The sequence below is a fragment of the Pomacea canaliculata genome, linkage group LG9 (assembly GCF_003073045.1).
Source record: "Pomacea canaliculata isolate SZHN2017 linkage group LG9, ASM307304v1, whole genome shotgun sequence".
NCBI classification, from domain to species: domain Eukaryota; kingdom Metazoa; phylum Mollusca; class Gastropoda; order Architaenioglossa; family Ampullariidae; genus Pomacea; species Pomacea canaliculata.
In genome coordinates this window covers 6,906,516-6,933,761 of record NC_037598.1, presented here as the reverse complement: position 1 = coordinate 6,933,761, position 27,246 = coordinate 6,906,516, and the positions used below count along the sequence as shown (strand labels likewise).

General features: G+C 37.9%; 3 protein-coding genes across 5 annotated transcripts in view; 2 read left to right on the top strand and 1 right to left on the bottom strand.

Moving 5' to 3' along the window:
• The window catches only part of LOC112572019 (protein Wnt-2b-like), a 51,894-nt gene extending 48,667 nt beyond the window's left edge, over positions 1-3,227 (top strand). For both annotated transcript variants that reach the window (XM_025251508.1, XM_025251507.1), the window contains exons 5-6: positions 510-633; positions 1,129-3,227. In XM_025251508.1, the coding sequence (XP_025107293.1) occupies positions 510-633; positions 1,129-1,415 (411 nt within the window). In that variant the 3' untranslated portion in view covers positions 1,416-3,227. The remainder of the gene's footprint in view (positions 1-509; positions 634-1,128) is intronic.
• A 3,246-nt stretch (positions 3,228-6,473) lies between these two features.
• Positions 6,474-18,477, bottom strand: LOC112572018 (ankyrin repeat, SAM and basic leucine zipper domain-containing protein 1-like). The gene is made up of 11 exons (XM_025251505.1): positions 18,362-18,477; positions 17,417-17,633; positions 16,149-16,271; positions 15,485-15,599; positions 13,136-13,247; positions 12,735-12,863; positions 11,976-12,091; positions 11,130-11,268; positions 8,585-8,821; positions 7,958-8,062; positions 6,474-7,305 (listed from the first exon to the last, which is right to left on the bottom strand). The coding sequence occupies exons 1-11, from the start codon at positions 18,455-18,457 to the stop codon at positions 7,102-7,104; spliced, it is 1,593 nt and encodes a 530-aa protein (XP_025107290.1). The 5' UTR covers positions 18,458-18,477; the 3' UTR covers positions 6,474-7,101.
• A 165-nt stretch (positions 18,478-18,642) lies between these two features.
• Positions 18,643-22,626, top strand: LOC112572578 (NADH dehydrogenase [ubiquinone] 1 alpha subcomplex subunit 12-like). Of its 2 annotated transcripts, none has more exons than XM_025252319.1 (4): positions 18,643-18,767; positions 19,514-19,591; positions 20,897-20,969; positions 22,092-22,626. In XM_025252319.1, the coding sequence occupies exons 2-4, from the start codon at positions 19,579-19,581 to the stop codon at positions 22,264-22,266; spliced, it is 261 nt and encodes an 86-aa protein (XP_025108104.1). In that variant the 5' UTR covers positions 18,643-18,767; positions 19,514-19,578; the 3' UTR covers positions 22,267-22,626. The 2 variants fall into 2 exon arrangements, with proteins under 2 accessions (XP_025108104.1, XP_025108103.1); XM_025252318.1 differs by having other exon boundaries at positions 19,509-19,591.
• Positions 22,627-27,246: the final 4,620 nt, after the last annotated feature.

Below are 27,246 nucleotides of genomic sequence, written 5' to 3'. Positions count from 1 at the left end.
GCCGCCAGACTTTTTATTTTCCTTCTGACACATAAAGCACTTCTTTATCAACAGCTCAAATAATGTATGGGCGACATAAAGCTCACTGCATTGAACACATCACAGTATCCACACGACGATGACAGTCAATGATGTAAAGCACAGAACAATGTCAAGACTTAATATGGTGCCATTAATAAAGTGTGATCATTGCAGACTGAATGGTGAAGACATACTAAAGATCACTGCTTTGAAAAAAAAAAAAAAAAAAAAAGACCGACGCGAAACAAGTAAACCATATTTGAGAGTCGGTAAATATATCTACACAGTTTGCACTTTTATTTAGTATAGAACAATAATTTCTATTCATCTTCAGAAGATAAAAGAGTAGCCAATAGCGGCCGAGATAAAAACAGTCTTGAAAAGCCATTATTGACATGGAGCACTTCATAGAGCCTCGGACGCAAGGACACCCAAGATGAGTATTTGATTATGCCTGTGTTGAGATTTTTCTTTTCTTTCTGACCTAGGTAATGATAAACCAAGATGGTTCTGGCTTGATCGTGGCTAACCAAAACCATAAGAGACCCACTCGCTCAGATCTCGTTTACTTCGAAAAAAGTCCAGACTACTGTGTCAATGATCCAAGCGTAGGTAAGACATGATGATGTGACGAGGATAAGCATCCGAGTTCAACTAGAATACGGCATTATTTAGTAACCTCGTTTTTGTTTTTGTTTTTTTTTTTTTCTTTTTTTTTTTTTTGGTTGTGTGTGTGTGTGTGTGTGTGTTGTGCTTGGTTTTGTTTGTTTAATTTGTTTGTTTGTTTGTTTGCTTCGCGTGTTGTTCTTATGTAGGTACTGCACCATTACTTTCAGATCAATGAGTTTAGTAACATTAGTCCCTCTCAACCGAAGCTCCAACCACAGTAAAATAGCATATGATTTTACACGAATAAGCTTTCAGGAATAAGATCGCCATAATGTCAACATTATTTTTTTCCTAGTCACCACTACATTCAGTTGGTCATGCTTATTTATCAGACAACATCCACACCTCGGCAGTCGATCTCTTTTCTTCCAATAACTTACAAACAAAACCCCCGTCTAATAATTCTTTGCATAACCTTTGACTCGTTTCCTATTTCAGGGTCTCTGGGTACTGCCGGTCGCTTGTGCAACAAGACGTCACTCGGCACAGACGGATGTGACATCATGTGCTGTGGGCGGGGCTACGACACCAAGACGGTGCGCAAGGTGGACAAGTGCGAGTGCAAGTTTCACTGGTGCTGCTTCGTCCGCTGCAAGGAGTGTCGCCGCTGGGTGGACGTGCACACATGCAAGGACACCCCACCCAGCGACACCCCCGCGGTGGACGCGAGTCCCGATGGAACGAACAACGCCATGAGAGTGAGCAGCACTCACCGCAACACCTAGCGAAACATCGCGGGACAGTGAGCAATGCTTCCTAGACTTACCGTCGACAAAACAGGTCGACAGTCGGAACCACCTACGGGACTTGAATTGCATACTTCTTTCGTATGCAACCCCCCCTACCCACTCACACCCTATCGAATATTTGGCCAAGACCATTTCAAATTCCAGGATGGCCAGGACAATACAACGCCTCGCCAGAATACCTGTCACCCGTGGCAATTATCTCGTTAAAAAATAATGGAGGTGTGCCGGTGTGAGCCTGTATCGAACTGTTTACCTGTCCAGCACTGAATTTCCTGTTTTGAACATTCGACAGTAACCAGAAGCTGGTAGATGCAGATTAGGAAACCTATGACGTCTGGCTCTACAGTTAAGTGACAGTTGAGTCTCCTCACAAATACAAGCCAACATATTTTATGGCGTTGTTTATTGATGGAAGTTGTCAGCAGGGCAGAAAAGAAGACAGAAGATTAAACTGAGTGTGGAAGATGTTAGTAGCCTCGGAGGACTTGCCCTGACAATCGAACTGACTCAGTAGATGAGCCACTCTCCAGTGTCGGTTCCATGACAATCTCATACCATACTTCGTGCTTTTGCGACACCTGATGCTCGTTTCAAACGTTGTGCTCACGTTCAGGGGCAGAAAGACTGTTGTTGTAGTCTTAAGTGCAACACACAAGTGTTTCCACAACAAAGAACACATTTGTTGATGACAGGAAATGGACACTTGTACACTTGGTCATGCGCACTCGCAGGAGGAAGTCGCTTACCACGTTTCTCAACAAATCTGTTGATCGAGATCGCGCAAAAATTAAGACTTACCTGATGACTTGACAAGCGTTAGGTTGCATCGTCTTGAAGGAGGATTATCACGGGTTTATTTTGTTTTGTCTCGCATGAAGTATCGGTGCTGCACGAATGAACCAATCGCATCCTCTCTCGTAACACTACACTTCTGTCCTGAAACAGTCTTACGTTTAAACCCCAGAAGATCGTTAACCTCGGCTTCGGTCAGTCTTATATCAAGAACCGACACATGCGCATGCCTGAAACAGTAGTAAGAACAAGAACTATTTTATTTGTGGACTAGACTGCGAAAACAGATTGATATAGGAGGTGCGCAAAATGTCTAAAACGAATGTTGGATACTATATAAAAAGAAAACAATTTCCATTATCCCTGCTCGAATCTTATAAATAAATTATTTTAACCTGTAGTTCGTTGCACATGAGTAGAAAAATATCAAACGAATAAGTTCTCTGGAAGTACTTTGGGTGGCTTCAGATGTATCAGCAGAAACAGCAGGAGCTCCATGTATATGGCAGAGAGAGAGAGAAGGGTGGAGGCGGCGAAGGAGGACTCCTATCATATTTCAGTCGAAAGACAGTGACTAGATTTTCTGCAAAAGCTTTTGGCGAGCAGTTTTAGCGGAGCTTGGCGTTACAGTGTTTATAGAATATTTTTGTCGATACTTTTTTTTGAATTTACTTGCATGAGACATGAAACAAGTGTCACGCACTCACAAGAAGCAGGAGAGACGGTGCACCAGCACAAGAAATACCTCGAAATTCTTCCAAGCCATGTTATGACTTTTTTCTTTTTGGATAATTATTAGCCTGCTGTCAAATTAACATATTACAAGGTGCTGAATACACAATAGGATATATGCGTTTATGAGTTACTGTGTCTACATATTTTATATTGGAAGAATGACAGCTGTTGCGTACAAAACCCTACTGTTATTTATGAAAATTATTTGAAGTTTATTATTTTGTCCTCAGCCACAATACAGTTTTTATGCATGCAGTGGAACAGATTATCGAGTACATGTACTTGTATTGCACAGTCGTGAAAAACCATTGTCTTTGATGGTTTCTCGTGAAGTGACTGCTTAATCACACCGAGTGGTTATCACAGCATTGCTACTGTAGTTCAGGCACGAAAATGTGTAACTCCAGTCCAAAGATAATAATTGTTTTTTTTTTCTCTTGTGCTCATCTGGACATCGCGAGCGTGTGTGTGCGCTTTAACCCACGACTTACAAGGTTTAAGGAGACAGTATTCTCTAGAATTTGTTGTTGTTGTTGTTTTGAAGATTTTTAATAACAGAGTAATCAAATATAAAATAATTATCTAAAAATATGTTTTTAAGAGGTTACGATGAACATTTTGGATGTAATCAATGATTTTTTGAAAAATGTACTTTTTAAAGAAATAGCTTTCAGATAGTATCAAAAACTATAGATAATTGATTTTCGTGTAATTGTAAAGTACAGACTATTATCTAAAATTAAGGTTGCCACACAATTTAGAAGTTAGTGTTACAGGTTTAGGGTTATGGATTTGGGGAGATTGGAAAAAAGAAAATGTAAAAATCCAGTTTCGAACGCTCAAAGAAATTTGTCCTAAATGAAAAATGAATAGACTAAGTTTAACGCTTGCGTAATGAAGGTGCGCTAGGCTTTGTGGATATAATAATAATAACTGCAAAATTTGTAAAGCGCATTCTCACACCCCTAAGGAGCATGCTCTTAGCGCCTAAGAACAAGAACAAAACATGGACAGTGTACAATGGACAGGAAAACAAATAGCATATGAACTATAAAAGAATAAACAACAGTACTAAAGAAGCATAAAATCAAGTACCTGCTTTCTGCACAATTACTAAAAATCCTGAGGCCATATGTTGTTGCTATGGTGACAGGAAGAGTAAGGAGACGATCATCAGACGAGGAGCGGAGTTGTCTATAGCTGGGATGTAAGGTAAGAACAGTTCAGAGAGATAATCAGGGCAGGTGCCAACAAAGAAATAAAAACACAGCACGGACAGTTTGTACTGGATGTGAGAACGGATGTGAAGTCATTGTAGAAAACGAAGAAGGGTGGCCTCGTCCCGTTTCCTGACTCTAATCACCAGACTACGTACAGATATCTGATATCTCCATTTATGAGAAAGCATGCGTCTCCTCTATGAAGAGTGATATCTAAATCAATGAGTCAATACTAGACTTTTTTTAACAGTTGTTAAGTCTTTGTGTTTGCGTCTCTTTTTGTTGTGTGCATGCATACTTCTAGTGAATGGCCCGCAAATCACTGAACAAAAAAAGAGAAAAACGAAAAAAAAAAACCCCCAACAAAACAACCTTGCAGCATGCACCATTCTCCGAAACAAATAAATCCAGTTTCGTCCCAACGTCCACATTTGAAGTTTTTTTCATCTATTTCGTTTACCCCTGAAATTAAAATATATTTTGTTTTCATTCACGTGATATTAGCCATGAAAGAGGTGCAACACATTCTTAATATCTAATTATATTTTCTCGTTATTTCTTTTCGTTATCTATGCATGAGCTGCTTTTAAGAATCTCGAGCACTCCCTGGCATACCCAGACGAAAATGAGGCGTGGAAGTTCTCAAAATAATTACATTTTGTCGCTCCGCACTCTACCCATCATCGTTAGCAGTGTTATTCCCCTTGGCACACTGCAGCTGAGTGTTCTCCCCTTTAGCAGCTCTTCATGCGCGGCCATATTGCGGAGTCCGTGGAAGCCTCCGTCGGAGATCTGTTTTCTAGGCAACCGAAGAGGTGGAAAAGCTGATGGGGTCGAAAATATTGTTTGTGGTTTCCCTAGTGTCGTTGGTACCACGAAAAACTGTGCACCAATTGTATCATTCAAATAAAAGAGAAATAGGTAAGGGTTGCCGTAGGGAAGCGAGGTGGTTAGAGTTAGACCATTCACTTAGTCAATACAGGGCGACTCCCCATCTCCTTTCCCACGCTCCCTCTGAGTTATGTACTCATTCCTTAGCTGAGTCAAATGGGGGAGTGCGCTGAGTCTCACGATCAGATAATGTGTACGTTCTGGTTTGGGCGCCGTGACTCTCAACACTAGGCTATCAACTTCTCCAGTCTACCAAAGATAATACGATCACGAATAACAGATCAACCGCAAGCTTAAATCCGGAGAGCTTCGCGCAAACTGTAGATTCTCTTTCTCTGTATCAAGCTAGCATGACCACAGTTTTCACGCAAGAATACAAATTTTTGTAACCTTTCAAACAATGCTAAGATTTCTTTTCCGCGTTCTTGTCCACTGCCAACAGGCAAAAGACCATCAGATCACCAACAGAATTTTGCCGAGATGGTGTTAGACAAATCTGCTGGGTACAAGGGAGTGAGAAAGACGGGAGGCAATGCAAAAGCTGGTCTGTAAAAACAAACAAACCCGTGTGTACTTTGCAATTATACCCTGCTGCATCTGAGAACAGACCAGAATGGTGAGTTCTATAAACTCATTTGTCGCCGAAAGTACTCCCAAGAACAGTAGCACGACAGTCACTATAATAATTACCTGCTTTATTTGTAAGCAGAAAAAAGTTAACCTTAACCAAATACAAGACAGCGCGATACAAATTATTTAAGCAGATCTGTAAAATCAGCTCCATGCAGAAAGAACTCTCTGGAACGAGAACAATTTTACTCCACTCTCCATAATCTACGCAGTTGACGAGGATTAAAAGGTGGAAGCTATCATAAAATAACTTTGTCAAATATGAACTTACACGGTTAAATAGCATGACTCTGGTCAGAGACGTTAAAACCCTCTACTCTGGTTTGCAGCAAGGCGAGGAAAGTGAAAACACCCAGAAAACTTTTTCAATACCTATATTAAAAAGATTGTGAAGTCGACAGATGTCATTTAGGTGGTTAAATGTTTTTAGATGTATTTTTAAACTGGTCGATTGGATGAGTTTATGCTTGTCCCAAATCTCTTCTACCTAAAGTCACTAGAAATCAAAATAAGAATTGCCAGGAGAGCGATTCGTCAAATAATGGTTACTCAACCACGACGGCGTCAGTACCAACATGGCATCTCGACAAGAGCATACTCATGGGCCTCGGTAAGCTTACAATATACAAAATATAAAAATTCTATACAGTGGGGATCTCACCAACACCAAGTAACAAAGACCTACAGCACTGGGGGCGGGTTGCACGGAGACAATGACACAAGCAGCAGTAAGACTAGGAACGTCAGAAACGTGACGGCAGTCTTGTCAACTTTTATCATCACATTTTACTAGAAAACCATAAATCAAAGTGCACAAATACCATAGTCCTGTGTGATTTTCATACACAAAGACATACGCACGCACACAAAGGACACTTTGTCGCATCGTTGACAGGTATGCGCGTATTCCTTCAGTGGCAATAAATATGTGGATCTGGTGACTAAAACCTACATAAAATTTTATTACCTGATATGTCTCCCGAAATCTAAGAGGCTAGCGTAGGTACATCTATTCAAATAGTCTCTTTGTTTGCCTCTCACAAAAATATCGGATGAATGTGTGAAACTGGTAAAATGTCAAAACAAGTATTTGTAACTTGTATTCTGAGAGAGCCCTCCTTTGACAAAAAAATTCTTCTTTCTTGTTCCCCTTAAGAAGTACCCTAGGTAGACAGACTGTTCTTTAAAAATGAAAATTTTATGTATAAAAAGATGACAAAATTAAAAAAACGAATTCTTCATCACGTCTTGTTTGGTTTGGTTGTTTTTTTAAAAATCATTTGTGACTCAATTGTGGTCTCCAACTTACAAATATCTCCTAAATAAGACTTTGTTGTTAAAAACCTCAACAATGAAATTTATGTGAACGAAATTAAAACAGAATCGAGTTGATGCTAAGACTTTTGCAAAAATGATATGGGTAACTGTCTGATGAGTGTTGCTGAGGTCTCGATGACAAAGTCTTTCTTCAACACAAGCAGGATAACAGATGAAAAGCCAAGTCCGAAGATGAACAATCGACTATAGCGCTTCTTAGAAACTGGTGTTGCTTTAGACTTGATCAGGTCTGCAGGTGAAAAGTCGTTTGCACTTAGTTCCTAGGAAAAAAAAATCAATAATTCATTTCAGATTGAAGAACACAAGCCGTTTACACAGGATTAAAAATAATATTACTGATAAGACTTTATTTATCCCAGAGGGCAATCGCAACCCAGTAGTCTTTTGAACCTCCTACACCCAAGTAATAAATTTGATACCCCAAAGATAGTGTCACCCAGGATTAGGCGCATAAGACTAGTGGACAGGCATCCTCTAATTCTCAATTTCTTTTTCATCTCTATAATCCTTAAACTAGTGATCACGATATCTCTGAGCTAAAAGCTTCCCTCTTCTCACTACACAACCCTCTCAAATCTTCTTGATATACGAATAAGCCATTGTGCCGACTGTGACCAATTAAAGATCTGGCTTTGTCTTGCATCTAACCAAAAGCAGGAGTTATTCATTTATAGTTTGCCATTGTATCATGTCATGGATTTAAATAATTACTTGAAAGAAATATGCTTGGGTCATATTAAGGAAATACTAGAAACTATAGGTTAAGAACTAAGTCTCAGCTGATCTGTTCAACACAGAAGAAAAAAAAAATTCTTTAATGTTTTGACTGACATCGCCCTCCCTATGTCTTTTTCTCCTGTAAGGCAACAAAGGTTGGATTTTAAAACTGACCAAATTAAGTTTGTTTCTTACATTGGACAGAGCTGCCTGAAGCTGATCAAGCTTTTGTTGAAGAACAATAGCATTCTTCATTCCATCTCTTGTATGCAGAAGCAGTTGTTTTGGGCCACTTCCATCCTGCACCGTGCAAAAGCAAAATTGGTCAGCATTTGAGAATGTAGACAAGTTATTTGGCAAGTTACTGTTTGTCTTCTATGTTTTTTTTCTCCTTATGCCCTTTGTATTCTGACCATGTCTCCAACTTGTCTTAAGTACTGAGAACATGCTCCTTCATGAGCGTGGTTCTGCTCCCTATCAATCACACATTTATTATTATTATTAAACATGTGTGCACACTCACCACACTTGAAAATAACTTATCCCACAATGAACAGGGAAAATCACAATCACACAGAAAAGTTACTCATATTGTTTGTTTGTAATTTTAACCTGCGTTATTAATTACTTAGTGTTACTTAGAGTTTAGAACAGTACAACAGCATGCTTGCCTATGCCAAGTAATACATGCATACATGAATGAGGAAATTTGCTATTCTGGAATAACACACCTGTTCACATCAACCCCTCCCACATAATTCAACGGTACTGTCATTAACTTGAGGAAGGCATAGTGCTGTACATGACATCATATGACTCTACCTTGGATGTGGATAGAAACTCTTTGTTTTTATCTAGTTGATCTGCGATGTAGGTAACACTGCTGCCTATGTAGCGAAGTTGGCGGGCCAGGTTGGCGACAATAGCAATGGCGTCCGCACACTTCACTTCACTCTTTAATCGAATGGGCACAAGGCTGCTGCTTTCCCAGTTCCTCTTGTGGACAGCTGCTATGGCCTCCATCAGTTTCTTGCGAACACCAACTTGTGTGATCCCCATCTGTTTGAGTGTTATTTCCACATAAATGATTGATACAATCCACCAACATTTATAATTATAATTTATAATACAACATTATTGATCCCCAGAGACAATTCAAGATGATTAAATGATGATTAAAAGGATTTCAATGACATTTTAGTACAAGCCACCAACTTTCACAAATGTTGATGGAAGAGAGAAAAAAACGAAGGGGAGGAAAAACATAAAATAGACCCAGAATGAAAGAATTAAGGCCTTTAATTTGTTAATTTCTCTAAGCATTTCTAATAAAGAAGTCACATGGTGAATGCTGCTCTAGTATTATCACTATATTCTCTGAACATTGTCCAGGTCTCTACAGTAAGTGTAACTTGGTTAATATGAAAGTTAGCAAAAATTAAAAAAAGCATTGCCTATGGATGCTAACTTTGCAAAGTGAATGAATACAGTTTATAAAGTGAAATCATAAATCTTCTTCACCCATTTATTAAAATCTTAGAATGTAATTTTTTTGTTTTTATTATTATTTTGTGTAACCTAAGAACTTTTCTCATCAAAAACTGCTGGTCAAGTATTAAGTATAACTATGTGCCAGCGTGGTTTAAGTATGTGTGTGTAGAGTGGGCGACAATTTCGTTCATATAATTTTGGGACAGCCACGTCCTACACAAGGGAGGTAAACACAATTACAACAAAAAAATCTCAAAGAATTGATTCCTCCTGATTAAACAACAACAACAACAAAATAAGTTTTTGACTAACATAGACTAATCAGAGCCTAAATGCGGTTTTTTTTTCGAACAGTATCATGCATGGCCCATAATACATTGCTGTAAAATGTAGATCAACATACTAATACAATAACGGACCAGTGGCGTAGAAAGATGCTCGGCTTTGAGTGGGGGTTGGAGGGGGACTTAACAGTAAACGACGTTCACATTCTTGCCTCTTAAGTATCTTTTTTTGAAGGGATCGGCTTCCCCCTCCCCCCACTGCAGATGTACAAAAGTTGATACATGAGAAACAGTTTTTTTTTTTAAAAAACTTGATTATTTCTGATACACATTTGATTGATGAGATTATATGGAAGAAACAGAGTTGGCGAGGAAGTGACGTGAATAGTCGCATATCAGACATTTTTCTTGCCTTTACAGGAATTTTCCCACACTTCTTAGTGGACGCGTGAGTAGCAGAGAACGCTTGTCGTCATTTTTGAGAGTTTTATTTCTTATCTTGCTTTAAAGGGTTAGGACAAATAAAGTCAAGCCTTTCTAACCGACAGCGCTTGACGTTATGCGTCGTCTTCTAATTCTCGTCTGCTCAAAGCTGTTCGGAGGCGGAAGGGAGGAGGAGGGCTATATCCCGTCAAGGCAGCCAGCTCTGGAATCAGATGCCACATACAGAGAAAGAACAGCGTGCCTGTGACGAGAACTGAACCCAGGACAGCCAACCTTCACTGTACTGGCGACAGGCCCTATTCGTGACGCCCGGAGGCGATGTTGTTTTCTTTTGGGGACCGTTCATACACCTCCTTTTGGTCTTCGTGCGCGTGCTTTTGGTGCGAAAAGATATGGATGGTGGGGCGCTGACCCTTGCCTTGCAGAATTTGTTGCGAACCTCGCAGACCAATGTGCCCCGCACAGCCATTTCAACCTGCAGGCGATGCCGAAAAGTAGGAACGGTGTTAGATCGAATTTTTTGGGCCGTTGCTGTTGTTTGAGGAGCAACTGACCGTCAGACCCTTCACAACGCCGTTCGGGTGTTAGTCGGGTCTGGAAAGGCCCTGATCGGCTAGCGCGATGTGGTACGTTTGTCTACGTTAAGAATTTAATCCACGTTGTTAGCGCTCACATGTTCAATTCGAACTGTTTGTTTAGTGAGCTTTACAGACAGAGATATTAGAAAGCGTCATTAATGGAGACAGCCCTAGATTAAGCACGCTGAAAAATTTAATCTTCTGCTCCTTCCAAACGCTTCCATTATCTGTAAAGACAAAATTTCTCCAGTTGTACGCAAATCTTGTAAATTAGCCATCTCAGAGTCGAGTTATATGTACAAGACTTATTTGTCCTAGCACATGTACGAATTCTCGTCTTACATCTTAGACATACACTAACATATGAGTAAATCCTCGTCTCTAGATAATCCTCACCTCGCCGTATAGCAAGTGAGTGTTCAGTGATACCGAAGGCGTCACGTGAATATGTGTGAGAATGAAATATACAAAACAGTACAACATGCGTGAAGAAGTGAAAAAAATGAGGGCTCATACAGCTCATGACTGTGAAGAGAATTTATAACTAAATGGTAGTAAACTTAATCTTACTTTGTCTAAGTCTTCTTCCCCTAAAGTCAGCAGAAGGGTAAAGTCCACTTGTTGTTGATGAAAGATGCTCACCAAGGACCCCAAGTCAAGGCCATACAAGAAGACCTCAAGCTCGCTGTAGCGAATACCACTGATGCTGCTAATCACAGAAATCAGAGAGAAAAAAAGAATGATGAGTCTGGCCATTTCAATGTGAACACTTCTCTTGGCGGAAAAAATCGAAACATCATGTATGGATGTGAATTTTAAACAAACAGATGAGAGAATGTTATTCTTTTGTTATTCACATGCTTTTCGATCAGCTTTTTTTTTTGCCTACACACAGACATGCTCAACTGCCTCCTAATGGCGTCCATTTTTCTTTTAATTGACGGGTCTGAATGAGGCCAACAGTCAAAGCCCAAAGACCTTGGACACCACTCATGCACGAAACAATATAACCCATAAAACAACTCATTACAAGGAGAATGTTGGGCTGTGCTTTCACATGCCATGTTTGAATCACCTATCCACACCTGCGCACGACAAGGACAAGTATGTGTCTTATGTATAAGGCCCTGACTTGCTCTGTAACTTTGTAGTAACAAAGGCAACATAAAACATCACTTCTACCATCACAACAAAAACAACATATTAGCTTCCATTTCTCGAATTTTTTCATATGTCATATTATACATAGAAAAATTGCAATCATTTCTTAAGCAGGTCTATTTCCTCTTTTTGGGGATAAAAACAAAATGTAGAATTCAAACAAAAGTAAATATAATAAATACAATAAGTACATAATAAGTACAGTGAAAAGCGGCATCAAACTCTCAGTGCATAACACAATACGTTTTAGCTCACCCTGTGCTGCTAGAAGGTTGTGTTGTAGCCCCAACATCAGATGACACAGCAGCAGCGGTGCTAGCATCTCCTGCTCCAGTCTCCACAGCAGGCCTGCCCTCCAGCATCCTGATCAACTGTGTACAGCAAAACTCATCTCAATGCTGAATGGAGTTTGCAAAACGGCCACATTTTTGACAGAAAGAATCTTAAATAACTTGTTATCTGTGTTTCATTGTTGGACATTTATGTGATAAAAGTGGTCATTTTTCACCCATTTTACTTCTTCAGGTCTATGACACTGTCATAAAAGTGAAAGTAAATTAAGTCAGTGTGTGGCATAGCTTTGGACAAGATGTTTGATGACAAACCTGACTCTACTTTGATGGCTAAACCCTACCTGGTCATCACACTTACATAACATATATACATCACAAGCAACAGAAATGAACATCACTTGAAACTTAAAGAGTATCTTTTTCTTTCAAAAATATATGCAGAGCAGTACAAAAGAAAAATATTCCACTTTTTCCCTAGTGATTGGTATTTATAATGAAAAAAATGAAACAAAACAAAACCCCAAAACCAACAGTTTTTGTTGGTAGGATCATGACAAAATATCACAGATGATAGCAAACATGACAAAGTAACAGAACAGTAATCATTATCTTATAATAATTCTTATAATTAGAAAAAACTAGTGATTGTAGCGCCACTCCAAAAGAAAATATTCATCTGTGTAATTTAACACAATAAACTTCTTTAAGTTCTTTAACTTACATCATCTTTGCCATCAGCAAGATCAATAGCAGTCAAATTGTCCCTGTGTTTCTTATGAGGATCAGCTCCTTTTGCTAGCAGAAGTTTGATAACTGCCTTTTGATTGCGCTGCACCGCCCAAGACAATGCCTTAAAACAGAAACATTTTTGCTTAAAAAAATAAAATATTCCTAGAAATTTCAGTATTGTCAAAGTCACAGTGAATAACTGTTCATTGCTACTACAGAGATTGTGCAATTATTAAAAGTTTTTCACACTCAGGTTAATGTGACCAAAATTTTCAGTCATAATAATCGCCACAGACTAAGAGGCTTATTTTCTTAAATCCTGCAACTGTTGTTTTGCTCTTGCTAAAAGCATGTGCTATACCACTCTTCAAAAAAAAAAAAAAAAGAACTTACTGTCCACCCTCTTGAGTCCTCTTGTTCCACTTGTGCACCGCTGTCCACCAAAAGCTGTACAACATCTAGTCTCCCATCACGTGCCGCACACATCAAGGCAGTCATGTGACATCTGGTCCACAAATTTATTTAAACAAAAATCAACAAGTCACTAGTCTCAGTCTTAACATGCTTATCTGTAGGCAAAATACATCACAAAGAACAAAGAACAATTTTCCAAGAAAGCCATATTTCTAATGTCACACAAGAATAAAAAAAGACAACGGCTAAATAAGCTAAGATGGTGATCATATTTTTCCCAACTATTTTCATTTCTAAGCTTTTTCAATTTGGCATTTACTTACTTATTTTAGTCCTCTGACTTAAAGCAACTTGATAAATAGCATTTAGTTCCCCTTTTAACTTATACCTCCCCAATTATAAGGTGTTGGAATAACATTTTGCTTTTAAGGATATGGTCAGTGAGGAAGCTATAGTGATAATGCCATCAATGCCTACCTTTGCTATCTTGTGACGGTTTTGATGTAAAATCAATAAAGTTAGTTTACATAGTTCATTTTCCCACTTTACAGTAGGCTCAATGTGTTTTACAAAGCAAAAGAAATATGGACATAAAGTGCACACAGCTTATAATCAGACACACCAAAACATAACAAGGGGGCTATGGGTGGATTGGTGTTTTATGCTTAGCCAGCAACTAAGGCTATATCACTGCAAAGTGGCCAATGTAAGCAGAGGCAACATGCAGAAAAAGAACAGCATGTCTAAGACAAGATCTGAACCCAAAACAGCCAATGCTCACTGTATTTGTGACAGGCACTAACCGTTGTACTACTGGACCACCCCCCGAACATCAATATACAGAGACATATAAATACCTATAAATAAAAGACAAAAAAAAAAAAAAAGAGACATGCAAGGTAATGAGAGTGAGATTGGTGTTTTATGCTGAGCCAGCAATTAAGGCTACATCACGGCAAAGTAGCCAGCCCTGTAAACAGATGCCACATACAGAGAAAGAATAGCACGGCTGAGACAAAATCTGAACTCAGGACATCTAATCTGCACTGTATTGCTGACAGACGCTAAGCGTTGCACCACCGGACGGCCCACATGCAATGGAAACATGCCACAACAACTCAGCATCACAGGTTAACAGTAAATTCTGACTGACAGTCAAGGTATGGTAGAAAAACCAAGCTTGATGTCCATTAAATGACTCAATCTTGAACCTTGAATGATGACTCAGTGCATTGAGTGTGACAGTGTCTGTCAGGACATTTAATATTTGTAAACTGTATATTAAACTGTACAACAGAAGCATGAACACCAGGACAAAGACCAGAACAGAAGAATGTCTAAAAAACACAATGAAATGTACACTGCTTGCAGCAAACTCAATGCACTTTGAAATAATCAGCTAACAGTATGTAGATTAGTAGACCTTATAACACAGTTTCACTCTAAGTAGGCTCGATGTATTGTACAGAAATTAAAGAAGTAAAACACACAACACTACAAGAAGTAACATGTCATATTTCTTACAGTTAAAATTGTATTTATTTATTTAGAATTACCAGATTGTATACCAGAATAAGCAGTTAAAAGAAAGATTTATCTGAATATTTCCTTTGAAATGCAACACAGCTGAGAACAGAGCACAATCATGGCACTGAGGAAGCTCTCTACAAGAGAACATGGGATACTATAATTGTTTTTAATTTTAAAAAAGTCAAAATTTAATCAAATTAATATGTACCATATTGAAGTTCCTACAGCATATTGGCAACTGGCATATCTACAGTGCTCTTTCAGCATATCACATTAATCAGCAGAAATTTCTCAGTTTAAATAGTTTGTACAATGTGTGATTAACTTTCGAAACTTGACGTATGATGTTCTCATATGTAATTAATTGTTTACATCACATTTGCAAATGGTTCTGTGTGGTTTTTGTTAGTCAAGTGTGAATATTTATGGATAACACTTTAAAACACATTGCTTTATCTAATAGAAAACCGAGGAAGGTCTGCAAACTGTTACTATGATATTCCTAAAAAAATACCTACCAAAACTCATATAACATACAATCACAATATTTTTCTAACAAATGAATGTTGCATAAAGTTTTCTGCAGGTTATTTCTGATCTATCACATATTCCTGACCTTCATATTTCTGCAAACTGGTTGCTCGCAATCAGCAGTTCATTAATTTTTTTTTTATTACATTCAATTGATCTGAAGAAAGCTAAAACAACAGGTAAAAAAGTATTTAATGAACTTATGGTCTATCCTTCTTCCTAAAGAACTGTAAATCTAGCACTTGCTTACTTGATCATTTGACATACCTGTCCTGAACACTGACGTCTACCCCTCTGTCAATTAGCATCTTGACACAGTCATAAACAACACCTGGCTTGGAGCAGTTTGATGAACATGTTGCCATAAGCACAGTATAAAGATCTGCAGCAGCAAAATCGCAGAAGCATTAGTAACTTCAACAATAAGAAAACATTCATTTGCTATAAAATGTAACATAAATCTCATAGGTGTTGCAGTTGTCCACTATGTAAATGTTTGTATTTCAAACTAGTTTAGGAAATAACACTCTCATTATCATCTTAAGCTGTATAGCTCACGATACCATGCGGTCTTCAAAAAAGCTAATAGTGGAGGTGGCAAGGTGTGAGATTTTTCAAAGCAAGCCTACATCCAAAACAGATGAAAGACTATGGCAGTCACTGAATCAAGTTTATGATAAAGTTTAGCAGCTAACGTTGTCATAACCAAAAAAACTAAAAGCTCAAAGGACAAGAACCAGTCTTGTCATCATCAACATTACAAAATCATTCTAGCAAATGTTGTGGTTGAAAATTATCCTGACCTTAATTAGATTCATTAAAATTCCAGTATTCACGTACAGCATGTTTAACCAAAAATGACATAATGATGCAAAAAAGTGTAGCAGACATATGACAATTAAACAGATTTCATATTTCTAATTGACCTCACTTTTATGGTAATTAGGATCGCCTCCTTTCTCCAGGAGCAGCTTAAAGATGTCTACTTTTCCCAAGCTTCCTGCATACATCAGTCCGGTCCAGCCAGTGCTCAATATGGTGTTCACATCTAGGCCTGAAAAAATGACATAAACAGAAGATTTTGCACAGAGTCATAGAGATTCTTTCATTTCAAAGCTAACATGAAATTAAACTACACATAAAGTGTAATATTCTTTAGAGTGAAGCTAAGTGCAAGATACTAGTTCTGAGTTATACATATATACATGCCTGCAAACATCACCAAATACAGAAAGAGACCAAAATCAATACATAACATTTGTACATAGATATACCCAATTAACACATAGTCCAGATCATCTACTGGCTTCACAATGTAAATGTATTTATATACAATCCTGATGTCTGTGTTACTGACATCTTTCTGTGCATGCCAGTGATGAAAGACACAAAGTAGACAACAATGATAGCATTAATTAGTTAGTCTTTAGACTTACTTTATAGAAGAAAGAAAGAATGTGTTGATGATTTACTTTTAAAACTAAGGAAATTTTTGGATAATACACAAGACATTAACAAGGCCAGCTTGACCAGAAAACTTTTTATGAATCGTCCTAGAAAGTCTTACAATGTATATATACAAAAATGTAAAAACTACAAACATTAAAACCACCAAATATTTTCACTCTGTTGCTAACTGTATTAGATAATGAAAGTCACCTGGAGCATAAAAAAGTACATAAAGCTAAGAATATGCATTTTAAAGAGCACAGACTTGCACCAAATGGCTTTCTGGCAAGCTCATATAGATTACAAATCCTCACTTTATTACAAATACACAGATCAGGAAAGGTTGACATTTTGTCAAAATGAAATACTTATAGCTGTCTCCATATGTGGTGCTCAGTTACCATTTTTAAACTGGAGCAGCAAATGATGGAGGGAGACAGCTTTAGGCAACATAGCCCCTCATGGTACAGAAACATTCTTCATTATCCACTGTCACACAAAGTGTAGTATTTTTGCAATCTGGTAATTCTAAATAAATAAATACAAAGTGTATTAAATTATAAGCTGCCCTCCATGCATATTTATAAGAAAAGATAAAAATGATTTTTTTTAAAATGGTAAGCCAGTTTAACATTCCATGCATAAAGAGGAGAATGAGTAAAAAGCAGTGCAAGTCAAAACAAAAGTTGTGTTTAAGTGATGGGTGCAAATGGTTTCAATCTTTTCTGATTCAAATATTGCATGCTATACCTTCATCAAGTGCTTTAGTAACAGCTTGTACACTGCCTTGAATTATTCCCATACGAAAATCTTCCATGAGGACTGCTGGTGGTTTTCTGCTGGACCAAGGATCAGAGGCTGCACCATTTTGCATGAGGACTGCTGGTGGTTTTCTGCTGCACAAAGGCTCAGAGCCTGCACCATTTTGCAAACTTGACATATTTCTTTGGTGGGATCCTTCATATAGCTATAACAGAGTGTGCAATAAAATTGTGATTCGTTCTATAACAAAAGTTGTATATTAGTGACATAATAAAGTGTAAACAGGATAATACTTAGTGGAATTATATTGATGTGGGTACTTGCTGTATGATCAGATGATCCAAATGATAATGAAATATTATGAACTCCACGTCTTTCCATAACTAAATGCAAAATCAATTGTACAAACGCTCTGGAAGCTATACCATAGCACACTTCCTTCCCCTCCAAACATACATCACCAAACCCTGCTTTATTAGACAACTATTTGTTCTTACGATGAAAAACCATATGCTGTACATCTACCGTAAAATCGTAAATAGTATATGACTTAAAATAAGCTTGGCACTTTATTTCTACTCCAATTTCTACTCTAATTACGTGATTAAATTACTTACAAATATGCGCAACCATAGTGGCCATACTATCATATTTCGCTGCTTATCAACATTATTTAACGCCAAAAGCCTGAATAATTTTTTTTCTGGTTCAATACAGCAATCTAGAACACGCACGTTAATCTCAACATTTGTTTTAATTACTGTTGCTTCAGACCAAACATCTTCAACCTCGTTCACAAGCAGTCTGTGAGCAGACGAAAACAAACCGCGGAAAGCATGCGTGTCTACTCGCATATACGCATGCAAAACACCAGCGAGAAAAAAAACAGAGATGAATTAAAAGTCATTATAATATGTATTAGTATTGTTTTACCCCATGTTTCGAGTTCACGGTAGAGAAGTCTTCATCACCGAAATAAAATTCATCTCCACTATCTGATTCAGCACCCGCAGCAATACAGGCCGCCATGTTTGCGGGTATGATAGTCTCGCAGTTTTTATAGTTTCATGCCCTCCCTTACTCTATTGACCTTGCTTTTTATTGCTAAAACAAAGTTTATGAAAATAAAATAAATCACAAAAAATTTCGTAAAATAGATTATTCCTTTTTCTCACAGATTTAAACACTATATATATATATTTTAAAATAGTAACGGAGCCACTGTTCTTGGGAAAATGGCGAACTCTGCGAAACAGGGTGTTCTTTCGAAAGTGTCCCGGTTAATGCAAATTATAAGAGAAAATGGAAGAATACTGGGATCGATAAAGCAATTATACAGGTGAACTGACATAAAACACACTTGTGCAATGCAACTATTCTCATTACGATGTTTGTTATTGTGACGTGTTGGATGTACATTGTCCAAGGACATTCATTGCTTGCTGTGACTGATTCATAATTCACTTGCTACATTTTACAAAACTAAATAATTAAAGCCAAATGATTCCTCATATTGAAAAAGAACTTTATATATGTACAAGGATAACATGCAAACACTGTTCTGAATGGGATTTAATTTGTGCCGTCTGCCATTGTTATGATTGCTCAATACAAAAGTGATAACACTATGCAAAGAGATAAATATGCTATAGAATGTATTTTAGTCTGCTGTATTTTCTTCTGAGAGACAGGGGAGCTTGTTAGCATTCCGTACGATAATATAAAGCTATCCATACCAAAATACACAGATTGATATAACCTTGCATTAGCCGAAACCAGCAAATCAAGGGAGTCTAAAATTGAGAATTTATTCAATGCTTCTTGGATAACAAATCGGTCGCTAGTACATTTCAGACTGATACTACTCTCAAAGATCTCATATTACTATTAAGTTAAGGTGGAAAAGAATCTGATGCTTTTTACTTTTAAAACATGTGAGTGTTGCAGGTTATTTTAAGCAGAATATATATTCATGCACTTATCTTGAATGAAAAATTGTATGCACATGTAAAACTTTGTTTTTTTTGTGTTCGTATGTGTGTGTGTGTGCACGCATGTGTGCCTGCATGCCTTTTTATAGAACAGATGAACTAAAAACAGGCACCCTGGTCGGTGAAGATGACTATGGAAACAAATATTACCAGAACCCTATGTATTTCATGGGTAAGAAAACTTTGCTATCTCTAGTTCAGTGGGTTTTTACTAATGTTTTTGCTTAACAGACAACTTTGAAATTCTTTTTAAAGTTATTTCACCATGTTACAAAATTTCCAGTTGACAGTCATTCTACTTCAATAATTCCTATTTTTTATATGTCAAATTTAGAGTGGTTTCATAGCACATGCCACAGGATGTCAGCATTAACTCCAGACAGCCAGATTGTTTTCTCTTCATTAGTTTGAGCTGCACTTTAAAGTGTAAAGATTGCTTTTTGTTGCAGTTTAAAAGACTATATTATCGTTACTGTAAATTTCAGACTTTAAGCTGCGACTTTTTCCCCCAGCTTTAAACCCTGCAGCTTAAACAGCAATGCAGCTTCTTTCCAGCTTTTTCAGATTCCACTTAAACAGCAATGCAGCTTCTTTCCAGCTTTTTCAGATTCCATTGAATTTTTCAATGAGCTCCACCTTAAAGTGTTAACATTGCAATTTGTATTTTAAAATCAAAACCACATACAATTGAAGCATTCAACTCAGTTGCTGAAACACACCCTGATCATGCCAAAAACGAGGTGAAATGATTACGATGCAGCTTTCAAGTTGTATATATTTGGGGCTTATAAACCAGCCCTGCCTTTTTGTGAAAAAAGTAGAGATTTTAAAAACATTTAGTGGGTGCGGCTTTATTAATATGTTAATACTGTAGTATAAAAATTTTTATATAATTGATCCCTGGGACAAATCAAGTTGTGTAGAATGAACTGCCGGCTGCTGAATTTTCTGTTTTAACTGTAAGAATAAGACTTTTGCAAATGAGCTTTCAGCTATCAGGACGAAGGGCAAGAGTAAACAATGTGACATCTTACTTTGGTGGAGGTGCAAAATCTCAAGCTTTTTCGTCTTTTGTAATTTTGGTTTATTAGCTCAAAGCTGGAAGAAGTAAAGGTCAAATCTTATTCAAAAAGAAATAAATAATCTTGGTAGAAACCAGTATGTTAGTGGCATGAAGAATATTGGCTCATTCAGTCCTCATCACTGTGTTCCTATGTTGGCTTTTCAAAGGCTCACCCAGACTTGACAGCCTACCATTTCAGGCTAAGTATTGATTTCTGCAGACTGCCAGCAGTCCAGTGTGTGTACAGTCATTAGCACTACTTTTTCAGTATTCTTCGGATCTTTATGATGACAGCGCTGAACATGTCTAGTGTCATACTTGCAAGAAAAGGCAGAAATGCATTTTACACAAACTCCTATATGCAGGCATAATGTGCATGTTGATAAATGGTGGTGTATGTTTTATTACTTTCAGGTCGTAGTCGGTGGGTTGAATATTCTCCAGCTGTTGGCATGGATTATGATGGTAGCCAAGTACCTCCAGAATGGTAGGTTAAATCAGGGGAAAACATCCCACTTTATGGCAATCATTAACCTGACTGTTTGCGTTATTTTCATATCATTTTATCCTCATAAAATTTTTGAAATAGGATAAATCATGCACTGGCATTATGCTGTGTTCAATAATTAGAATTTTTGTCAGATTTATAATTTTCTGTTATAAATCTAGCTTTTAAACACCACTTCTCCTTAATACAGAGTAACTCATCCAAACATTAGTTTGATCTTTTTAGTAAACTGAAAGTAGTGGTGATTAAAAAAATGTAAATTATGTCTTTAGATGAAATGGAATGAAACATAATTTTTATCTTTTTGCTTTTGATAGTGACCACAAACATGCAAAATCTCACAGTTATCTTGTTAAGTGTTTGATAATTAGGATTTGTGTTTAAAGTGGAGGAGGAGGAATTGTTTTTTTACGCGGAGCCAGCAACTAAGGCTATATCACTGCAAGGCAGTCAGCCCTGTAAACAGATGCAGGGCTGGCTGCCTTGCCATTTAAAGTGGAATGTGTATTTCTACCACATTGGAATTATGGTACAATAATTTGATAGGTGTTGTAATATTGGTTTTGTTGTTGGTTTTTTTTGTTTTGTTTTGTTTGTTTGGTTTTATTTTTTTGGTTTTTTTTTTTTTTTTTGGTATTTTGTCAGAAAAAGTTAATGGATTTTTAAAAAAATTTAAGATAGTGTATAATGGACTTTGGGTATAAATGATTTGGATATCGTCATCATTTTGGGGAATGGAAATAGTCTTAAGAATACAAAGGATAAAATATTTTTTAGCTATGAGTTTTGTAAGTGTAAACAGTTTATAGTTATATCTTTGAATTCAGAGGTTAGCAGAAATTGGAACCATCTATTAACAGTCTAATTTTTTTTTCAATAGAACGTTATAAAGGGTTGATATAAAAAAATTTCTTAATTGTAATTTATTGTGTTCTTTTAAGTAAGATAAAGGTGAAATGTGATAAAGGTATGAACAAATAGGAACCAATTAGTGTATTGCCATGCATGTTCTTTTTTTATGTTTCATGTAAGATGTAGAGGTCAAAATTGCCAGTTCTCATTTTAAACTGAGAATGTTATGTGAATAACCTCTGTCTCCAGGCACAGGTGGCTAAGTTATATGAGCGATGAACCACCAACAGTTGCCAAGCTTGTAAAATATCCCTGGATGCAGAAACATACAGAAAACTTGTCAGGGACACCCCAAGCATATGTACCTTACAGTACTGTACCAGCAAAGATCCAGGCTTGGACTCCTCCTCCCAAAAAGCGTTAATGTGCTAGAAGTTCCTCAGAATTGGCAGATGATTATATGTATGTTTTTATTGAAGCTGCAAATCATGCCACCCCAGCCAAAAAAAAAAAAAAAAAAGTTAAAACACTCCAGAGAGCTGGCGAGAAGTAGATTATACACTTAATTTGTTACCAGCAGTCTTCACAGATACCTGTAATATAAAGTAACTGGAAAATGCAGAGAGAAGACTGGATGAGAATAACTTGTGTTTTATATTTTAGTTAATATGGAAAAGAGAATGAGGGGTTTTGAAGGGAACTGCTCTAGGTAGAGATAGGCGAGTGTGCAACAGTGAGGGGCAGCTGTAGTGTGTGTAAATAAATTATTCATTATTCTCTTGTTGAAAATGTCACTGATATTTTTTGTTGCAAGTGAATGAAAAAATTTGTAGTTTGCATGCTGCTTTTTTTTTTTTTTTTTTTGGAACTGCAAATATTTACAATAAAAGATGGATGTGCAAGTGAGCATACAAGAAAATCATGTAGTGTTCTGAAAATGTTGAACTTTTAAGGCTTATTTGCAACAGACATGCAGGCTGATAGTTTGTGAGTGTCTAACACCTCTTACTGATGTTAAGTCAAATGTTTCAAAAAATTTATTTTTGTACTTTTTTTGTACTTTCTTGAGTACCCTATTCTAATGCTAAGAAAGGTGCAGTGTCAGCAGGCAATGTCGGTAACGTTTTCATTGAATTTTAGCCTCACCATCCCTTCTTGCAGCACCCTTGCACCATATTGTTAAGTTGTCACTAGTCAGCCGTCAGCTTCAGAGGTATCACCTTTCTTCCTTTATAACACTCTGAAAATGTTTCTTCCCCATGTAGTAACATGTTACCCTGATTTCCTGTGGAGGTCAACGAGTTGTCCCTTGAAAATTAGGGTTGTGTTTTCTGTAGATGCAGACAAAGACAGCATATAGGCGACTAGCCAGTGTACTGAAATGAGTGACGAAAAGGAAGACTTTATGAACGTTCTGGAGCCATTGGTCTTGTCCTCACAAGTTTCAAAAATGACCTCGATATTCAACCCAAACCTTCCAAAAATTTTGTTGTGACATTGACATGGCGTTCTTTTCTACATGTGGCATCTGTTCATAGGGCTGCCTGCCTTGCTGTGATATAGCCTTAGTTGCTGGCTCGGCGTAAAATACTAATTCCACCCCACCCCCGTGACATTGACAGGAGGGAATGGCTAGCAAACGTAGGGTGACAGACTCTTTCTGCTTAATGGAAACACCGCCGAGAGAGATTAAAGAGAAAAAAGGAAGGGCTGGAGCAGGAAGTGCTTAGATGGAGGGCCTTGGCGTTCAAAGGCCATATCGACCTTCTCTTCCAGCCCCGGAGAATGGCGGCGATACGACAGGTAGATGTTTGTGTTGACAAGAACAGCAAGGAGGAGTGGGTGGGGGAAATAAGCGTTTAACGCCGAGCCAGCAACTACGGCCTTATCATGTCAAGGCAGCCCTGTAAACAGATGTCACATAAAGAGAAAGAACAGCGTGCTGAGACGAGAGCTGAACCCAAAGCTCGTCCTGAGAAAAGTGAGGTCTAGCACATCATTCTCCAGCGACCAAAAGGTGACGGACGACATTCCCCCCCCCCCCCCCTTTTTAAAAAAAAATGATAGTCAACTGAATTCAGATACTTCTATTTAAAACCCAATCAGCCCACATCTTGAAATTGTGTATTATTTGAAAAAAAGCCACAAGAGACATTTCACATAGTCACAAAAAGGAGTACAGGATGACCCATAGCTGACAAAACCAACTCAAGAATTCACAACTGCTTTCAGCATGGGCATGCAACAATTTTTGCGGCGCCACCCGCTTTTCTACGATTTCATTCGAACAGCCACCAGAAGACAGCAAAGAAATTCAGTAATGCATAAATAATTCAGATAACCAAATCTCGGACAAATGAATTTTAACTAACGTTAACCTAGTATCACGAGGTTCACTTAAGAACCTACCCTAGCAAAACAAAAACATCGATTCGCCTGCTGAAGCGTAAAAATCCGTTTTAATTAATGTAAGCCAAGTATTTTCATAAGTAAACACTCTCAGCTTTACAAAAGTAAGTAGGAGACCTGCAGAATGGAGTGGAGTAAGACTAGTTGTGTAACAATAAGAAGCAACGCTTTCATAATGCCAGAATGGTAAGGTCAAAGAAAAATAAACATACGAGGGTGCAGGCTCGTCTCGCGAATGTAAGAGCTAGAGAGAGTGAAACATGTTCACGCACGCACGCACAGCAGGTAGCCATTATGTTTATGTTTACGCATACCATATCCATTTATCAGTGCTGTCACATCACGGACGTGCGTAGGTTGGTGGTCAGATGATGGCAAACTCTCTGCGCTCAATCAAACCCGTTTCCTTCCTTATTTTTTGTGAAACCAAAAAAAAAAAAAAGAAGGCTGAATCCATCTTCCCTTTGTCATTTACGCATTCTTTCCTCCCCATTTACTCCCGCTGTCTGCATCAAAAGGCAGGAAAAATTGCAAATTAACCTTCCAAGCTTCTAAACCGTTGCCATGAGAACTCCATTCATCTGTAAATAGAAATCAAAGACCTTTGGCAAGGTGCTCTTCGCCGTGTGTGTGGGCTTAGGTTGATTGAAGGAGATTGGGGAGTAGAGACTGAAAACGACGAGCCGATTACACTATTGAAGACAATCATACCCTTGGGTGCATGTTACATTTACATTTGAAGTGATGCAGAAGTGAAACATGAAACAATTATTTAAGTGTTTTAAATATCATTTTGAGAACGTTGCCTTTCCACCCCACCCCAAACCTGGTCAAAACGTTTTCACGATATTCGAGTGTCTTTTAAAGTACATAGCATGAATAAAATCTTGAGAATGTCGTGTGAAATGATATCTTTGAGTAGCAGGTCTCGTGGAACACCCCGGTTATGCATTGGTTTGCCGGCTACGTTCAGGCCTGCAGGTAAGCAGACGATCCGATAAAGAATATGAAACCAATGAGTTTCAATAACGAAAGCAAACGACTATGTCTGCACAAGAATTACAAGGATCAGTTTGAAACCTTCAGTTACCACAAACCACTTGGACATCAGCAGTATGATGACAGCTGGAATCCAGGAAGAATATGCCGTATCAAAATGTCAGGCCTTGAGCGGATTCCGTCCACAGCCAGGGGTTTGTCCATTTGAGCAAGACAAAATGCAGCAGTTGGACTAAGGAACCGTAGGTGCCCATATCGAGAAATCAATGTGGTCCTCAAAATAAAAACCTACAAACTGATTACTCGCCATCTGTTGCTAATGCAACGGTTTCTCGCTAATGGACTCGGTGTCAGCATTTTGTGATGAGACAAAAGGAGAGAAATAAAATAAAATTGGACATGGACCGGAAGTTAATCTTGGTGTCTTAGTGCAGCTCGATTTAAACAAGAGGAGTATTTAGAACACAAACCGTGGGCGGCAGGTCACACAGACAAGGTTTTGGCCTTAAAACGTTGACCCCAGACATTCAGGAGACCCAGAAGAGGGACATTCATCCATTCACTAACATTTGGAGAAAAAGTATTTTGCACTGAGCTTTAACCTATCATTACAAAATAATGCGTTCTATTAGTCCTTTAAAACACTTGGGTCGAACTTCACTTGTGGGCTGAAATCTCCCCACGGCAGCAGATCTCCCCGATCAGAGGTTGTTGCCCGGGAGAAAACGATTTGCTGACACACAGCACCATCAGACCTGCTCGCCCGCAGCTCTCCAATCTCTCGAAAGTTTCACAGCAAAAGCCATTTTCAAAGACACACCACGTCGCGAGCAAAAGGACCCTATAGCCATTGAACCTATTCGCGCATGCGCACCTGTGAGGGAAAGTTTCGAGGACTTCACTCAGTTCTGGTTGCAGTTCGTATCGGACTTCCAGACAAAGAAGGGTGAAGATTGTGAAACAGATGCTTGCAGTTAGAAGACAAACGAAGGAAAATGTGAAATATTAAATTACTTGTGGAAAACTGGGTACATCCAAAATTTTGAGAGCAGACGATCCAAAACGTTCACCAGAATATTTCATTTAAGCCCAATGAGCCATTGGACTTGCCTTTTCCTTTAATCTGTTCTAATGAAGATCATCTATGTGTAAGCATCAAAGCTGATTAGAGAGCACGGCTGATGAAATTGGTCTTCATAAAGGAACCACTTTTTGTAAATATACAAATAAATAAAAATAGGTGTGTACAGTGCAACAAAAGACAAGGTCACCAAGAACTACAATACTAACCTGCAGCAAAAATTTACTGGAAAATATATCCAGTGTTAAACTGACTTTTTCCACCACCTGCACCTCGGTGGAAGTGTTCGTTGTAGACTGACTAACGACATTTTGTGTTCGAGGTAGACACATTAGCTTGCTGTACAATAATTAGCCATCAGAGACGATCGCCTTTCTTCACTCCTCAAGATCGATTGGGAATTGAGCCCAACCTCTTCTACCACTTGTAAATGTTTGTAAGGCAGTCACACACACAAACGCACTGAGGCAGACGACCAAAAGTGATAATGGCTGCTTGTAAAAGTAAATAGAGTTAATAAATTATTTTGTTTAATTTACTCTCTTTTAAAGTCGTTTTCTCTGAAAACTGAATGTTTCCTTGTTAGTCTGTATGTAACCCCGCTTCACTAATTTGTTTATTTTAGAATGAAATATGATTACTGTATAAGTTGTGTTGGCATCGTATATGTTGCCATCTCTGGCAATATAATATAAACTACTGCTACTGTTTATATTATGCCTTGGTCAAAAGTATATTCTTGGTGCATAAAGGCAACAAATCGATTACAAATAAACAAATAGCAGTTCAAGTTCCTGTTCCTAGAAAAAAAAACGAAAGTAAACGAGCGCGATATACAACATTCATGTAAATAATGATTTAATATGAATATTATGATCAGCTGCACATAAACAGAACAGGAATCATGTTATGTAT

Bases quoted from the DNA above. Each gene is read 5' to 3' on its own strand.
- LOC112572018 (XM_025251505.1), bottom strand. From the start codon at position 18,457: ATGGCGGCCTGTATTGCTGCGGGTGCTGAATCAGATAGTGGAGATGAA. The intron at 16,272-17,416 runs GTATAGCATGCA...TCATTTTTTCAG, and splicing joins TACTAAAGCACTTGATGAAG to GCCTAGATGTGAACACCATA. The intron at 8,822-11,129 runs GTAAGATTAAGT...ACACTCAAACAG, and splicing joins GGGAAGAAGACTTAGACAAA to ATGGGGATCACACAAGTTGG.
- LOC112572578 (XM_025252318.1), top strand. From the start codon at position 18,664: ATGGCGAACTCTGCGAAACAGGGTGTTCTTTCGAAAGTGTCCCGGTTA. The intron at 19,592-20,896 runs GTAAGAAAACTT...TATTACTTTCAG, and splicing joins GAACCCTATGTATTTCATGG to GTCGTAGTCGGTGGGTTGAA. The intron at 20,970-22,091 runs GTAGGTTAAATC...CTCTGTCTCCAG, and splicing joins AGCCAAGTACCTCCAGAATG to GCACAGGTGGCTAAGTTATA.